Source organism: Pygocentrus nattereri, chromosome 6 (assembly GCF_015220715.1).
Source record: "Pygocentrus nattereri isolate fPygNat1 chromosome 6, fPygNat1.pri, whole genome shotgun sequence".
Taxonomy (NCBI): domain Eukaryota; kingdom Metazoa; phylum Chordata; class Actinopteri; order Characiformes; family Serrasalmidae; genus Pygocentrus; species Pygocentrus nattereri.
The window spans coordinates 8,415,949-8,432,296 of record NC_051216.1 but is presented as its reverse complement, the minus strand read 5'-3'; the positions used below and the strand labels follow the sequence as shown (position 1 = coordinate 8,432,296).

At 40.1% G+C, this 16,348-nt stretch overlaps 1 protein-coding gene across 3 annotated transcripts in view; it reads right to left on the bottom strand.

The window, feature by feature from the left end:
* The window catches only part of ttn.2 (titin, tandem duplicate 2), a 180,210-nt gene that overhangs the window by 12,888 nt on the left and 150,974 nt on the right, over positions 1–16,348 (bottom strand). For all 3 annotated transcript variants that reach the window (XM_037539621.1, XM_017710611.2, XM_017710612.2), the window contains 25 exons: positions 15,971–16,267; positions 15,276–15,863; positions 14,884–15,186; positions 14,198–14,782; positions 13,797–14,096; positions 13,416–13,718; positions 12,975–13,280; positions 11,103–12,869; positions 10,715–11,008; positions 10,192–10,470; positions 9,805–10,104; positions 7,635–9,701; positions 7,247–7,549; positions 6,701–7,006; positions 6,323–6,613; positions 5,910–6,209; positions 5,520–5,825; positions 5,086–5,388; positions 3,492–3,773; positions 2,791–3,384; positions 1,973–2,263; positions 1,577–1,876; positions 1,171–1,473; positions 745–1,047; positions 73–657 (listed from right to left, as the gene is read on the bottom strand). In XM_037539621.1, the coding sequence (XP_037395518.1) occupies positions 73–657; positions 745–1,047; positions 1,171–1,473; positions 1,577–1,876; positions 1,973–2,263; positions 2,791–3,384; positions 3,492–3,773; positions 5,086–5,388; positions 5,520–5,825; positions 5,910–6,209; positions 6,323–6,613; positions 6,701–7,006; positions 7,247–7,549; positions 7,635–9,701; positions 9,805–10,104; positions 10,192–10,470; positions 10,715–11,008; positions 11,103–12,869; positions 12,975–13,280; positions 13,416–13,718; positions 13,797–14,096; positions 14,198–14,782; positions 14,884–15,186; positions 15,276–15,863; positions 15,971–16,267 (11,856 nt within the window). The remainder of the gene's footprint in view (positions 1–72; positions 658–744; positions 1,048–1,170; positions 1,474–1,576; positions 1,877–1,972; positions 2,264–2,790; positions 3,385–3,491; positions 3,774–5,085; positions 5,389–5,519; positions 5,826–5,909; positions 6,210–6,322; positions 6,614–6,700; positions 7,007–7,246; positions 7,550–7,634; positions 9,702–9,804; positions 10,105–10,191; positions 10,471–10,714; positions 11,009–11,102; positions 12,870–12,974; positions 13,281–13,415; positions 13,719–13,796; positions 14,097–14,197; positions 14,783–14,883; positions 15,187–15,275; positions 15,864–15,970; positions 16,268–16,348) is intronic.

The following is a 16,348-nucleotide window of genomic DNA, read 5'->3' as shown; positions in this document are numbered from 1 at the left end:
GCAGTCATTTATATAACTCACAACTGTGTTAATGATAATTATGATAGTCAATTTAAATTTGAATGTACTTACAGAGAGCAGTCTTTGGTATAACAGATTCATCTGATTTTAGAGATCTACTAATTCCAAACTGGTTCTCTGCTGACACCCTGAAGTGATATTCAATATTTTCCTTTAATCCTTTGACCACTAATGATGTGTCAACCACACGAGAGTCCACAGTGTACCAGGCTGCCTTTGGTACCTCACGTCTCTCTACAATGTAACCAAGGATATCAGAGCCACCATCTTCTGAAGGTGGTCTCCAGCTGACTCTCACAGAACGAGCTTGAATATCATCAAATTCTAATGGGCCCTCAGGTGGATCTGGGCGTCCAATGACTTTAACCTTGATGTATACGGCTTTCTTTCCACATTTATTCTCCAACAAAAGATCATAGGTGCCAGTGTCATCTCTATGGGCTTCCTTGATCACCAGCTCTGTGCGCTCCTCACTGGTGGCAATCATAGCTCTGTGAGAAATATCACGGCCTTCCTTTGTCCACTTGCAGGTTGGATATGGTTTTCCCTTAATTGGCACAGACAGTCTGATGACTCCACCTTGTCTGACAATATAGCCCTCCTGGTACTTCTTTTCAAGCTCATAATCAGGATATTCTGAAACATCAATGCATTATGTTAAAGCACTCATGCACAGCAAAGTATGTAGATCAATTAGAATGTGATGATGTTTATCATTCTTACCAAGCATTTCTGTGACTTTGACCACTCCTGGAATCTCAGCTGGTTCTCCAGCTCCACCAGCATTGCATGCCATCACACGGAATCTATACTCAGCACCCTGTGGCATATGTGTCAATGTGTATTCACAAATCTTAGTTGGTGTTGTGTTGCATTTGGTCCATTCAACCTGGTCAACCTTCTGCATCTCAATCAGGTAACCAGTAACAATGGCTCCTCCCTCTTCCTCTGGGGGAGACCATGCCAGTGATACAGATGTCCTGGTGGTATCTGTGACTCTTGGGTTCAATGGTATGCCAGGAGGTTCTGTTTGAGTAGAAACAGGAAATGTTTAAAATTAACACATTGTCATTTTCAAATGTTTGTTTCTTAAAAAAATTTTATATGCTCCAACAGTGAATATCTGTTTTTTTGTTTTTTTTTACATACCGATGGGATCCATTGCAATCACTGGTTTAGAGCTTAAACTTGGTTTGCCAGTGCCTCTAGAGTTGATAGCTGTCACTCTATATTCATATTCATGACCTTCAACAAGTCCTGTGGATCTATATCTTGTCATTGTCACTGGGTTCTTATTGATGCGCAGCCATCTATCAGATCCAGCTTCTTTACGCTCAATGATGTAGCCAGCCACTGAAGAGCCACCATCATCCTCTGGTGGTTTCCAAGTAAGTGTCATGCCATCATGAGACACATCAAATATTTCAGGAATGCTTGGTGCACTAGGTACAGCTGTAAAGAAACCGCAGGGTTAATTATTAATTATAAAATGAATGCTTCTCTATTACATTCAAAACATATTTGACGATCTGAAATGTTATTATTAACAGCTTACTCTTGACACTCTTGCACTCAACAACTTCAGACTGTAGGAATGCACCAATGCCAAACCGATTTGTTGCAGCCACACGGAATACATATTCTGTTCCTTCAGTTAGTCTAGTAAATTTGAATGTTGGTCTTGTGACAGACTCGGAGATAGGCAGCCATCCAGGGCGATGAGCATCACGCTGTTCAACAACATAGCCACTGATATTGGCACCTCCATCCTTTTCTGGTGGTTCCCAGGTACATGTAACAGATGTAGCATCCACTTCTGAAATTCTCATAGGCCCAACAGGAATGCCAGGTTTATCTAAAAAGAAGATGTATTTGGTCACTTTCATTTATACTTGAAACAAAGTCTCCTTAGTGATAAAGAAATGTTTGAATGAAGAGAAAAATCTCTCACCAAGAATGATGACTTTAATGGTTTCTGTAGCCATTCCTGTGATATTCTTTACTTCAAGAGTGTAGGCCCCAGTGTCGTCTATTGTGGTTTCTCGAACTGTCAGTTTAGTGTATTTAGCAGTTGTCTCAATCTTGATACGGTCAAGTGTGTCCTTCATCTTAATGCCGCCAAAGAACCATGAGCAGGTTGGAGCAGGTCTTCCTTTAATGGGAATGTTGAGCACAATTGGCTTGCCAGCAGGGACATTGACAATCTTTTGAGGAATGCCAAGGAGGTCAATACTTGGCTTATCTGTAGAAAGAACAACAACATTTATAGAACATGTTTGTACATAACCTACATGCCTATCAGAGGTTCCTTAGTAAAGAAAATGGTTCAATATAGAACCATGAACACATAAAGAACCCTTTGGATGATGAATGGCTCTTTCCATCATTTCAGAGTTCTTCAGGTTGATGGAGCATGTGCTATACATAGTTCTACATAATCTTTTTGAAAAGGGTTCTATGTAGCACCAAAAAGGATCTACTGTTACTATGTCAAGCTTGTAGAAGAACCCCTTGTGGTGCTACATAGAATCCTTTTCAAAAAAGTTCTATATAGAACTGTCTACAGCGTATTCTCCATCAATCTAAGGAACCTTTTCATGATGCTCAGAAATCTTTAATCATGCAGAGGGTTTGAGTCTTCATGGTTCGATACAGAACCACTTTTGTTACTAAAGATCCCTTGAAGAACCATCTTTTTTAAGAGTGTACAATATGCAGTTATTTGCTATTTGCTGAGCACTTTGAATGCTGCCGGAAGAAGTGTCCTACCTTTCTGTTCCTGAATAGTTATAGGTGTCATCAGGTCTCTGGGCTCACTGAGACCTCTGCTGTTCTCAGCTCTGATTCTGAACAAATATTGCTCATTCTCATTCAGAGAGGCTATGGTGTGCTGTGAAACTGCTGCCCTCACAGTTGCAACATTCATCCATCGATCAGTACCTGTCTTGCAGGCTTCAATAACATATCCAGTAAGTCTACTGCCACCATCATAAAATGGTTTCTGCCATCCAAGAACCACAGTGGACTTTGTAATATCAATGACGTACAAATCTTGAGGAACAGATGGAACTTCACATACTAGTACTGAATCACTGATTTCACAAGGTTCTCCAATGCCATATATGTTTTCAGGCAATACTCTGAAGAAATATCGTATTCCTTCCTCTAAGCCAGTGATTCTGTAGAGTGTCTTCTTGCATTCGGTCGTCACTGTTTTGTAAGATTTCATTGATGCTTCCCGCTTTTCAATTACGTAATTGCTGATCGGAGCCCCTCCATCAATCGTGGGTACATCCCATGTAATGACGACAGATTCTTTTGTGTAATCCTTGACATTGACTGCACCACAGGGTCCAGGAGTATCTATAATACAGATTAGTAATTTTTAATTGTTTAATTGTATTTTTAAATGTTAAGTTCACAATATTAGTTAAACTGAAAAAATATATATATATATAAAAATACCTTACCATAGATCTTAACGAGAATGGTAATTGTCTTCTTGCCAGATGGATTTTCAGCTTCAATTGTATATTTTCCAGCATCATAACGGTGCACCTTCTCCACTGTCAAAGCTGTAGTGCTTTCTGTTGTTTCAATGTATCCACGGGATTGGAGGTCAATGCCAGTCTTTCTCCAGGTAATAACTGGTGGTGGTCTTCCAAGTACAGTTGCATTCAGATATAAAGTGCTGCCAGCTCTCAGGCAAACAGTTTTCTTCAAATCTTCAGGTAACTCAATATCAGGAGTTTCTGTGAAGAATGCATTTTAATACATTTTGGTTTTGCTGGTAATTACGCGTTAGTTTCCTGGTCACAGATTAAGCCACATTTTAAAAAGAAATTGCCTGACACTAAATATTCTCTAAAAACCTGATTATGCTTAGTGTAATCCCAAAGAAACAGCTTAGCATCTTAAAACTAATACTCATACAGTCATGTGAAAGAGGTAAGTACAGCGTGTACAAAGTTCGGACTTTTTCAACATATTTGAACATACAGATATTCTTCATTTAAAAAGCATTGATAGATAAAGGTGATATAATTTAACATGATGTCTAAAATTAAATTTTTGTCATCTTTTATATAGTTGAAATAAACAGAAATGCAATTTCCTTATGTAGAAAAAGTAAGTACATCCCTATATATCCCTTCTTCAAATGTGTCAGATTGAAAACAGGCACACCCAATCAGGTGATAATGATTAGGACACCATTCAAGAATATCTTTAAGAGCCTGTCTTAGATGCTAAAAAAGTCTTTAAGAGCCCAAAAAATTTATCACAGGATCTGCAGGTAGCTTTTGCCACTGTGGAAGTGAAAATGCATGCATCTGCTATTATAATGAAACTGCCCAAATACTACATGGGAGGAAGCATTTATTGTCTTAAAAGAACATTAGGGCAAGACTAAAGTTTGCTAATCAATATCTAGGTAAGAACCAAGACTGGTGAGTCAAAGATTTAATACAAAAACTATATGTCCTACCAACTGTTAAGCATGATGATGGAAATGTTATTGTCTGGGTCTAGTTTTACTTGTAAAAAAGTTTAAGTTAAAGAAGTAGATACTGATCCCAAACAACACAAGAACAAGTAAATCCACCAAACAGGAAGATATGGAGGATTGTGAAATTGCCTAGTCAAAGCCCATATCTGAATCCCATTAAAATGCTTTGAGGGGATTTGATATAGCATTGAACAATTGAAATAATTTTGCATGAAGGAGTGGGCAAAAATTTCTCCCAACAGATGCCAGAAACTGGTGGACAGGAAATGATAAAGCTGTTTCTACCAAAAGCAGTTACTGAAGCTGGGGTGCACTTACTTTTTCAACCGAAAAAAGACATTTCATTTAATTTATTTTTAAATAAATTTTTTACAAAGTCAAATTTCCTTTGTTTTTTTGTTCTATTACTTAACTTATATCTATACATACTGTTAGCAGATGATCAAATACTGCTATGCCCGTGTGTGGAAAAAAAGAAACATTTCATGGGGTCAACTTATTTTGTCACATTTTTTCACATGATAAAATATAAAATATACCAGATGTGTAAAACTTACCAACTCTTTCTGATGGTGCAGTCTCCACACTGCCTTCACTGAATTCTCCAGTGCCCATTGCATTCGCTGCAGCCACTCTGAAACTATACTTTTTGTTGCTTGTCAGACCAGCTGCAGTGTACTCAGTGGTGGTCAGGATCTTCTGAGTGGCTCTATACCATTGTTCCATTCCTTCCTCCAGAATCTCAATGACATAACCAGTGACATCTGAGCCACCATCATACATAGGTCTGGTCCAGGTCATAGTGATGCTGTGTTTGGTAGAATCGGTTATACGAGGAGTTGACGGAGGAGCTGGAGTATCTGCCATAAGAAAACAACAGTTATATCACTGTAGTAAGAAGTCAGAATAAGTAGAATATGTCTAATAAGAATGTTAATAACAAGTAAATATGATTGATATCATGATATTTAGACAGAAAACAACCACATACATGTTGGCTCCCTGCAGAGAACATATTCAGAAGCTTCACTTGGTATGCTAGGGCCAGCTGCGTTGACAGCTGCAACACGGAACTGGTATTCACTTCCTTCTAACAGGCCGGTGATCTTGAGTCTGGTGTCATAGATGGTGAATGTTTTGTTCACTCTTGTCCATCTCACACCGCTCTTCTCACGTTTATCCACAAGGTAGTTCTTGATTTCATTTCCACCATCACTCTCTGGCTTCAGCCATTCAATAATGACATGTTGCTTTCCGACGGCAACAATATCTGGTGCCCCAGGAGGTGTTGGAACAGCTATGATGCACATAGAAATATTATTAATAATGTATTTGTTCCTGAAGCTCATCTGCAAATCACTGAAATATGAACATTACTTACTATATGCATTTCTTGCAACAACTGGCTCAGACTCCAGTGGTACACCGGGTCCATATTTGTTCACACCTCTGACACGGAAAATATATTCATTGTTCTTGATGAGTTTTGTACTGACGCATGACAGAGTTTTGCATTCAATTTCCATGACAACCCAGTTGAGTCGACTGGTCTCACGCCTGTCAACAATATAGTGAGAGACAGTATCTCCTCCATCCTCAAGTGGTATCTTCCAAGAAACTGTGCATTTTTCTTCTGTGACTCTGCTGATTGTGATTATACCTGCTGGAGGCCCAGGTGTATCTGTAAAAGCAGAAATAATAGAAGAATTTTTGAAGATGTTCCAAACCTATAATATGCTGATCCGAGTGAGATACATTTTACTTTAGCAATTCAATGAGTCCTCATATTCTTACCAAGAACTTTAACAATAACAGCTGCTGTCTTGGTTCCACTTGCATTTTTAACAGTCAAGATATATTTTCCAGTATCATTCCTGTCACAAGACTTGATGATTGCCATAGCTCTTGTGCTAGTGTATGTCAACGAGTACTTGTCACCAGGCTCCAGCTCCTTCTCACCCTTGGACCAGAACACCTTGGGTTCAGGTTTACCCCCGACTGCAGCGTCAAGGACAAGGTCTGATCCAGCCCTAACAGTGACTGTTTCACCCACAAGTTTGCTGTCTAATTCAGCCTTTGGTGGTGCTGAAAGAGATAAATAATGAATATTACAACAGCTATTTTTTTCTTAAAGTGAATATATTTTTGACATTTGTCAGGATAATATCTTACTGTATTCATCCTTGCACGTGATGGGTCCTGTTGATTCAGATGGCATACTGTGAACTCCTGCACCATTTCTGGCAAAGACACGGAATTCATACACTGCCCCCTCCTCAAGTGATGTTATAGTGAAGAAGTTGTCTGTGATAGTAGTGTAGTTGCACTTCAACCAGCGAGATTCATCATCATCAGTGGATGCCTTGCGTTCAACTACATATCCCACAATCTTGCTGCCGCCATCATTGAATGGCACAGACCACTTAATAGAAACTGAAGATCTTGAGATGTCATAAACCTCTGGCTTGCCTGGAGGGTCTAAATAAAAAAGAGTAAGTAATATATCAAATATTTCAGCATTTTTCCACCTAATCTATCTGAAGGGTAAAATACCACAAAGAATAATATAGTCACTAGATAAGAACAGGAACCCAATTGTCCCAAAAAACAGTTATAATGGGCACGAGCTGAAGTGGCAGATACAAATTAGGTTGAAAACATTCTTTTAAGTAGCATAATAATTTGGACAAAAACCAGTTAAATTAATTCAATACTTACCAACTGGATTCAAAGCCAGCACTGGTCTTGAGGCTTCACTGGCTTTGCTCAGACCAGCAATGTTCATTGCATATGCTCTGAATTGATATTCAAGTCCTTCAATAAGATTGGAGACTTTGTAGTGACACTCAAGGCATGGGATCTTGTTTTCCCGTACCCATAAAATGGTGTTGCGCTCTTTCTTTTCAATCCAATATCCAGTCACCTGGCTTCCACCATCATGATATGGTACATCCCATTTAATAGAAATGGCATTAGCAGACACTGACACCACATCTGGGCGGGTTGGTGGACTTGGTGGAACTAGAAAGTAAACATAATTGTCATTATTTACAGACTATTTCAACAACAGATTTGACAGAATATCATTAACATTAATTGTACTTACTAAATGGATGCTCAGCAACAATAGCTTGGGATTCAATGGGCTTGCTGACTCCAAACTTGTTCTCTGCACAGACACGGAAAGTGTACTCCATGTATTTTGTTAAGTGCGTCACTTTGATGGTTGTCCGTTTCACACTTGAGTTCACAACTTGCCATGAGGTTTGACCAGATTCACGTTTCTCAACTATGTAATTAGTGATGTCTGTTCCACCATCATCTGTAGGCTCAGCCCATGTCAACACACAAGACTCTGATGTGATTCCTGAAACTTCAACAGGTCCTGTTGGTGGGTTAGGTCTTCCAAAAACAGTAACAGTTACAGTAAATGTCTTGGCACCTGCAGCATTTTCCAGAATGAGGTAATATTTTCCACTGTCACCTCTCTTGGCATCCTTTACTAACAGGGTGGTTCTATCTTTGGATGTCTTGATGGACACTCTGTCTGTTTCCTTGAGTTTCATCTCCTCAAGCTTCCATGTTACTTTAGGAGTTGGTCTGCCACTAATGGGAATATCAATGGCAAAGGAATTGCCAGTTTTACAGGTAATAAGCTGTTTGTTGATGCTACTAAGATCTGCAGTTGGTTCAATGCGAGGTTCTTTGATGATGACAGAAGAGAGAGCATCTCTTGGATAACTGATTCCCGTGTCATTCTGGGCCTTTACACGGAATTCGTACTCTGTGTTCTCAACTAAGCCCTCAAGGACCATCTTCAAAGACTTAGTCTGACCACCAACAATCCAGTGATCGGAGCCTTTCTTTCTGGTCTCAACAATATATCCTGTGATGCGGCTTCCACCATCATGTTCAGGTTTCAACCATACCAAAGAGGCTGTTGAAGATGTAGTATCAATAACATCCAGCCTCTTGGGTGGTGCAGGCTCTTCAGTGGCAATAATAGGCTCTGACATTTCATAAGGCTCACCCTGTCCATACTGATTTTCAGCGATGACTCTGAATAAGTATGGTACACCAACAGAAAGCTTGGTTACTCTGAGAATTTGGCGTGTACACTTGGGACTGACCTCCTGCCAACTAAGGTGACTTGCTTCACGTTTTTCAACAATGTAGTGATGGATACGGGCACCACCATCATTAACTGGAGCATCCCACATAAGAGTCAGAGCTCCTCTTGTCACATCCTTGAATGAGAGAGGACCAGGTGGTCCAGGCGTATCCAGCACTTTCACCGTTAATGTAATGGATTTACGACCACTGTTGTTCTCAAGAGAGAGTGTGTATTTTCCAGAATCATATCTGGTACAATTTTCAATTGTCAATGTGCTGAATGTATCTGTAGTATTAATATCTACCATTACACCAAGTTCTCCATCTGCCTTTGTCCATGTAGCCAGTGGAGCAGGTTTTCCACGGAAAGGAATATGCAGAGTAACTGTTCCACCATTCTTGACAATATGTGTCTGTTTAAAGTCTGCATCAATGTCAATCTCTGGTGATGTCAGTCTGTCTATGGCTTGCACTGCATTTGGAATCTCAGATGTCTCTCCCTTCCCAGCACCATTGACAGCACAAACACGGAATTTGTACTCTTCACCTGGTTCCAAATCTGTAACTGTGTACTTTGTGTGTATGCAAGTTTGAGTGTTAACTCTGTGCCATTCCTCAAGGCTCGCCTTGCACATTTCAATGATGTAACCAATTATCTGCATACCACCATCAAAGACTGGTTTGGTCCATTCTAGAGTAACGGATGTCTTTGTTGAATCAATGACTTTTACCACTGTTGGTGCACTAGGTGGGCTTGTAGGTTCTCTGCATTTAAATAGTCTGGAGGTGCCACTTGGAGGTCCAACACCAGCACCGTTTTCAGCCATAACACGGAACTCATATTCATTTCCTTCATTTAAGTGTGTAACTCTGTGCCTCAGCTCAGTAATTGGCCTCTTTGCTGAAACTTTTATCCATCGTAAGCTCTTCTTCTCTCTTCTTTCAAGGATGTAGTGCATGATCTCATTTCCACCATCAAATCTAGGTCTTGTCCAGCATAAAGTAATACTGTCTCCTGTCACATGAGTGCAGTCAGGTGTTCCTGGAGCATCTGGTACAGCTGTAAAACAGTAAAACCACATTTTTAATAAACAAATGTCTTGGAACAGACATTTGGAATACACAGTTGTACACAATTAGGTAAGATAGTAAGTGTTACTTACTGTATTGCATTTTAGCAACAATTGGATCTGATTCCAATGGTTTGCCAACGCCAAACTTGTTGACAGCGGAAACACGGAATTGATACTCATTGCCCTTAATCAAATTGGTGGCATTGAAAGAGCAGGCTTCACACTTGGATGTAACAAGTGCCCAAGTAATTCGGGAGGTTTCCCGCTTCTCAATCACATAATTAGTGATAGCTGCACAGCCATCATTTTCTGGTGGACTCCACCAAAGAGTTGCCTTCTCAGCAGAGATATTTGTAAAGCGAAGTGGGCCCTCAGGTGGTCCAGGAGTATCTGGATCAGACAGAAATAGAATCAGCTTTGAAGTAAATATAGAATTTCAAACACAGACTAATAATATATTTAAAAGTTCTAACAGACCTTGCACTCTGACAAGAACGTCCTCCTTCCTTGTTCCAGAGCTATTCTTTGCTTCAACAGTGTAGATTCCACGATTGTCACGATCAGCATCTCTAATGAACAGTGAGCTTGATCCAATCATGGTTGTAATATCAATAAGCATTTTGTCAAGTTCTTTTCCATCCTTATACCATGTAACTTGAGGTACGGGACGACCACTAATAGTGCAACTCAGTTTGATGTTTTCTCCAGCCTTGATTGTTAGAGTCTTTTCAGCACTGAACTGAATCTCAGGAATTACTGCAAGACAAGAATATAAGACAATTGTCTATCTCAAATGGTTTATCCTCAAAGGGCCAGTGTGGCTGTAGCTGGAAAACACCTGGCTCCACTTGTGTAATGCAGCCACACTGGCCCTTTGCAGATAAGATTGGGCATCTCTGGTCTATTCAAATATGTGCATACTGTGCCGAACATATAGACCAATATATATACATATATAAAACTTTATGTACTCTATTTGTGTTCTAAATAAAATACATACCACTTTCATCCTTGGTCATTATGTAGCCAGATGACTGTGAAGGTGGACTGACGGTTCCAACAGCATTCCTGGCAATTACCCTGAATTCAAAGCGGTCACCACAAGCAAGGCCTGTCACTGTGAACTGGCATTCACTGATATCAATAAAATTGCATCTCAGCCAGCGTGCTCTTCCTTGGCGTCTCTCAACACTGTATGCCACAATCTTACTGCCTCCATCACGTTTAGGTGGTTCCCATTGAAGTGTGACGGAATCTCGTGTAACATCAATGCAGTTAGGCGTGCCAGGAGGGTCTAAACAATTAAATAGACCATAATTAGTTTGTTACTGTTAATATTTACTTGCATATTAGTGAGAATCAATGGGTGAATAAAAAACTAAACTCACCAACAGGAGAAATAGCAAGTTTGTGCTTGCTTTGCTCACTGACTGGACTCATTCCAGCATTGTTCTGAGCATACACTCTGAATGAATATTCCAGGCCTTCAATGAGACCAATTACTCTGTACTCTCTTCCAGATATGACATTAGAATTCACTTTGGTCCACAGAAGGCTATTTCTGTCTTTCTTCTCAAGATGATATCCAGTAACTGGAGAGCCACCATCAAAGCTGGGAGCATCCCATGACACAGTCATGCCATCACTTGTAACATTAAATACTACAGGCTTTCCTGGGGGGCCTGGTGGCTTATACTGGTGTTGGGCAACAACATCTGATGAGGTGAGAGGTTCGCTTACTCCATATTTGTTCTCTGCACGTACTCTGAATTGGTACTCTGTCCCCTTAACCAGGTTAGGAATCTTAAATGTGGTTCTTACCACACTTGAACAAACAATTTTCCAGGCTGCCTGAGACGTTTCTCGTTTTTCCACACTGTAGCAAGTAATTTCTCCCCCGCCATCTTCCTGTGGCTCATTCCATGAGATAATGATGCTCTGGGCTTTGATTTCATCAAACTGGATGGGGCCTACTGGTGCAGAGGGTGCACCAAGAGTGATAACCCTGATGTCAAAGAAGTTCTTGACAAGTCTGTTGTCAAGGACCAAAGTGTATTTGCCTGCATTCTCCTTTCTTGCATTTCTCACAATCATAGTAGCTTTATTCTCTGTTTGTCTAAAACGAACCTGTTCACTTTCCTTCAGTGGAACATCATCTTTCATCCACTGAACAGTTGGTTTGGGTTTACCCTTGTATGGTAATTCAATATTTATATTTTGTCCAATACGGACACTTAATTCACCATTGGGATAGTCTATGAGGTTAGCCTCTGGTGGGATAAGGAAGTCCTTGACAGTAATGGGTCCAATTTGAGAGAAGTCACTGCAACCCTTCTCATTCTTGGCATATACTTTGAAGAAAACTTGAGAGTTTTCCTTAAGATGTGTTACTTCAAACTTGCAGCGTCTGCATGTACCACCAAGGGTCCATGTCTCCTCGTCTTTGGCTTTCTTTTCAATGATGTACTCAGAAATATGGCTGCCACCATCATGGTCAGGCTTTGTCCATGCTAAAGTAACTGATGTATTAGTTGAATCTTCCATGACAAGGTTCTTTACAGGACCAGGAGTCTCAGTTGCTCTAACAGGTTCTGTGGTCTCACAAGTGTCACCAACGCCATTTTCATTTTCGGCAGATACACGGAAGAAATAAGCAATCTCTTCAGACAGGCCTTCAACCTTGTATGATGTGTTGGCACATTCTGTTGTCACTATGGAGTAAGCCTTCATTTTAGCATCCTTCTTTTCAACTATATAATTGGTAATAGGAGAGCCACCATCGATATGGGGAGGTTCCCAGCTCAGAGTGAGTTTACCACGTGTGACATTTTTCACTACCAACTTACTGCAAGCAGAAGGTGAGTCTAACACCTTCACAGATATAGTAACTGTCTTTGGCTCGCCAACTCCATTTTCAATCTCTAGAAGATATTTGCCTGAATCATCCCGAGTGACCTTCGGAATGATAAGTGTTGTTGAATATTCTGTATTATTAATAGTATATTTTGCATCGCCACCAATATTCCTGTCTCCCCTTCTCCATGTGACATTTGGTGCAGGTCTGCCTTTGAGAGGTATCATGATCTCCACATCCCTTCCAGCCTTTGCCGTATACTGAGTTGACATTGAAATATCAAGATCAATATCAGCCTCCTCTGTTGAAATGAAAAAGAAACAAATATTTTATTTAGATTCTTAACCGAGCATGGAAGTACTCTGACACATTATGTATATGCTTTAGACACAAAAGCAAAACAAACCTAGAATATCTTTGGCTTGTACTGGTTGAATCATTTCAATCGGACGTCCAACTCCAGCACAGTTAACAGCAGATACACGGAAGAAGTAGTACACCCCTGGTTTTAGATGTGACACCACATACTCAGTGGTTCTTACTTCACCCTTAGAGCTAATAGTAACCCATTCTTTTTCATCAGCCTTCATTTGCTCAACTACATAGCTTGTGATTTCACTGCCACCATCATAAACAGGCTTCACCCATCCAAGGGTAATTGATGTCTTGGTTGAGTCAACAACTTTAAGTTTTGTTGGCTCGCTTGGTGGGTCTGAAATGACAGTTAAGCATATATATTTTACACAATCAAATTATAATGCGTGATATGGGAAATAAGAAAGAAAAATTAACATTATGTAAAAGTAACAAAGAATTTCATCAATCAAATAAAAGCAGATTATCTTACCGATGGGATCATATGCTTTATAGAAGATGGATGCATCAGAGTATTGACCTGCTCCAGCTTTGTTAATTGCACACACACGATACTGATATTCATTCCCCTCTGTGAGATTGCTAACTTTCTGCCTAGTATCACGAATTGGATCTTTGATGACCTTGAACCACTGAAGACTCTTCTTTTCTCGTTTCTCCAGATAATATCCATCAATATCACTGCCTCCATCCATGCTTGGCCTTTCCCATACCACAGTCATTGTTGATCTGGTAATCATGGTGACTTGAGGTTTGGAGGGTCGACTGGGAGGTACTGCAAAAAAATTATGGTTAATACAGAAGGTAAAAATATTAACACAGTTCAAAAAATGGTGATTGGAAATTTCTTTACCGAAGGAGTTCTGTGCAATGACAGGCTCAGATTCTAAAGGATCTCCGACTCCATATTTGTTCACTCCACGAACACGGAAGATGTACTCATTGCCTCTGATCAGCCTTGGAACAGAGACAATGCAGTCCTCCAGTTTCTCAGAGATTATGGACCACATGATTCTGCTACTTTCACGTTTCTCCACAATGTAATGGGTGACCATTGCACCACCCTCATCAGCTGGAGGATCCCACATGATAGTAATAGTGTCTGCAGTGATTTTCTTGAACTGAATCTCTCCTGCAGGTGGACCTGGTTTGTCTTAAGGAAACAAAGTATTCATGTCAATATATGATACACAAAACACATAATTCTTTCAACAAAAGTGACGTTTTCTGTGAATGGCTCATCATTCAACATACCTTGGATAAGTACTCTGATGGCAGCATATGCTGAGCCCAAAGAATTCTTTATCTTGAGTTCATATGTTCCAGAGTTCAAACGTGTGGCATCCTTGATCGAGACACATGCAGAATCAGTGGTGCTCGAAATCATGGTCTGAACTCCAGATTCAAGCTCTTTTCCATCTTTAAACCATTCAATTGTTGGTTGAGGTTTAGCAATAATACCAACTTTAAGTTGAACTGATGCTCCTGCTTTGCACTTTAGAACTTCATGATATGCCTGAGGAAGTTCAATCTCAGGGGCACCGAAAGTGTCCACACAGGTTACTGGTCCAACAGTAGCGGAAGGGTTACTGATGGAACCAACTGCATTCTTTGCCAAGACTCTAAATTCATAAGTTTCATCTTGAGTCAGACCTGATACGGTGAACTTGGTGTCAGAAACCTTTGTCAAATTAGCTTTTGACCATTTTCCTTTTGGACCATCTTTCTTCTCAATTATGTACCCAGTCACCTTGCTTCCACCATCATAAGAAGGTTTCTGCCAGGAAAGGCTGATGGAATTCTTTGTGACATCTGTGACACGGACATCAGTTGGAGGTTCTGGAAAAAATATATAATGAATAATATCAGTATTACAGCTACAGGTGGTTGGTTGTTTTCTACCAAAAATATATATTTGACATAGTTGAACATATTCTTACCACAGGCATCAATTGCAAGAACAGCTTCTGAGATCTTGCTTACTGGACCAATGCCAGCTGCATTTTCTGCTGCAACCTTGAACTCATAGATCAGGCCAGGACTGATGTTTGTCTCCTTGAAATGTGTGGCACGAATGACAGTTCTGTTCACCTTCTTCCACAGGATGCTGTTTTTGTCTTTCATTTGAAGGTGGTATCCAAATACATGGCTTCCACCATCAGAAGTGGGTTCTTTCCAGTTAACAGTAATACTTTCTCTAGTGACAGCAGATACCCATGGTGTTGAAGGAGCCTCAGGAATTGCTGAAACAAAGCGCAACAGATTTTTGTTGATATATATCATTTAGTCTAACCAAAATGACCAATCCTTATGCAGGAAAAATGTTACTTACTATATGGGAGACTGACTGTGACAGGTGGAGAATCAATATGGTCACTGATACCAAAGCGATTTTCTGCCCTGATTCTGAATTGATACTCAATTCCAGTAGACAGTTTCATAATCTTGATTGTGCATCTTGCAACTGCAGATGAAACTTCAACCCAGTTTGCAGTAGTTGTTTCACGTTTTAGAACAATGTAGTTGGTGATTGGGCTACCGCCATCATATGTAGGAGGGAGCCATTTCAGACTTACACTGTCCTCTGTGATATCATACATCTCAACCGGGCCAACAGGTGGACTTGGTCTGTCCAGGACTACAATATTTAAGAAGGACCTGGTGGTTCCACTTGAGTTGGAGGCTGTAATGTCATATCTGCCTGCATCATGGGCAACACTCTCACGCAGAGTGATGACAAGACACTCTGGTGTTACTTCAGAGTTGAACCTCATGGTTGATCTCAGAACATGATCATCCTTTGACAAAGAAACCTTTGGTAGTGGTTTACCAGTAAGAGGGATCTCAACCTTGAGATTTGAACCAGCCTTTACATAGACAGTGTTGTGCTGGAAGTCCTTCATGTTAATCTCAGGTGCCTCTGTTTACGCAGAAAACACAAACATCAATTAAATTATCGATGTATTAACTGTCATTCAAGAGTAATAAAACAAATACTGGAGACAAGCCTGATAATATATAACTTACCTAACTGATCTTTAACAAGCACGGGCATAACCATGTCTTTAGGGTCACTAAACCCAGCATGGTTTTCAGCACGAACTCTGAAGAAGTACTCAGCATTCTCTCTCAAGCCATAGACAACAAAATGTGTTGTTTTAGTCACACCACACTTTATCCACTTTTGTTGTCCTTTTTCTAGAGCATCAACCTGGTAATTGGTAATCCTGCTGCCACCATCATGCTCAGGTTTAGTCCAAGCAAGGGCAACGCTGTCTTTTGTGACATCAGTTACTCCAAGCTTTCCTGGTGGACTTGGTTTTTCTGAAATTAATTGTTATATATGGATTGAAATACAAATTAAAAATACAGTAATTCCACAGTGATTTTATCAAGTCATGATTC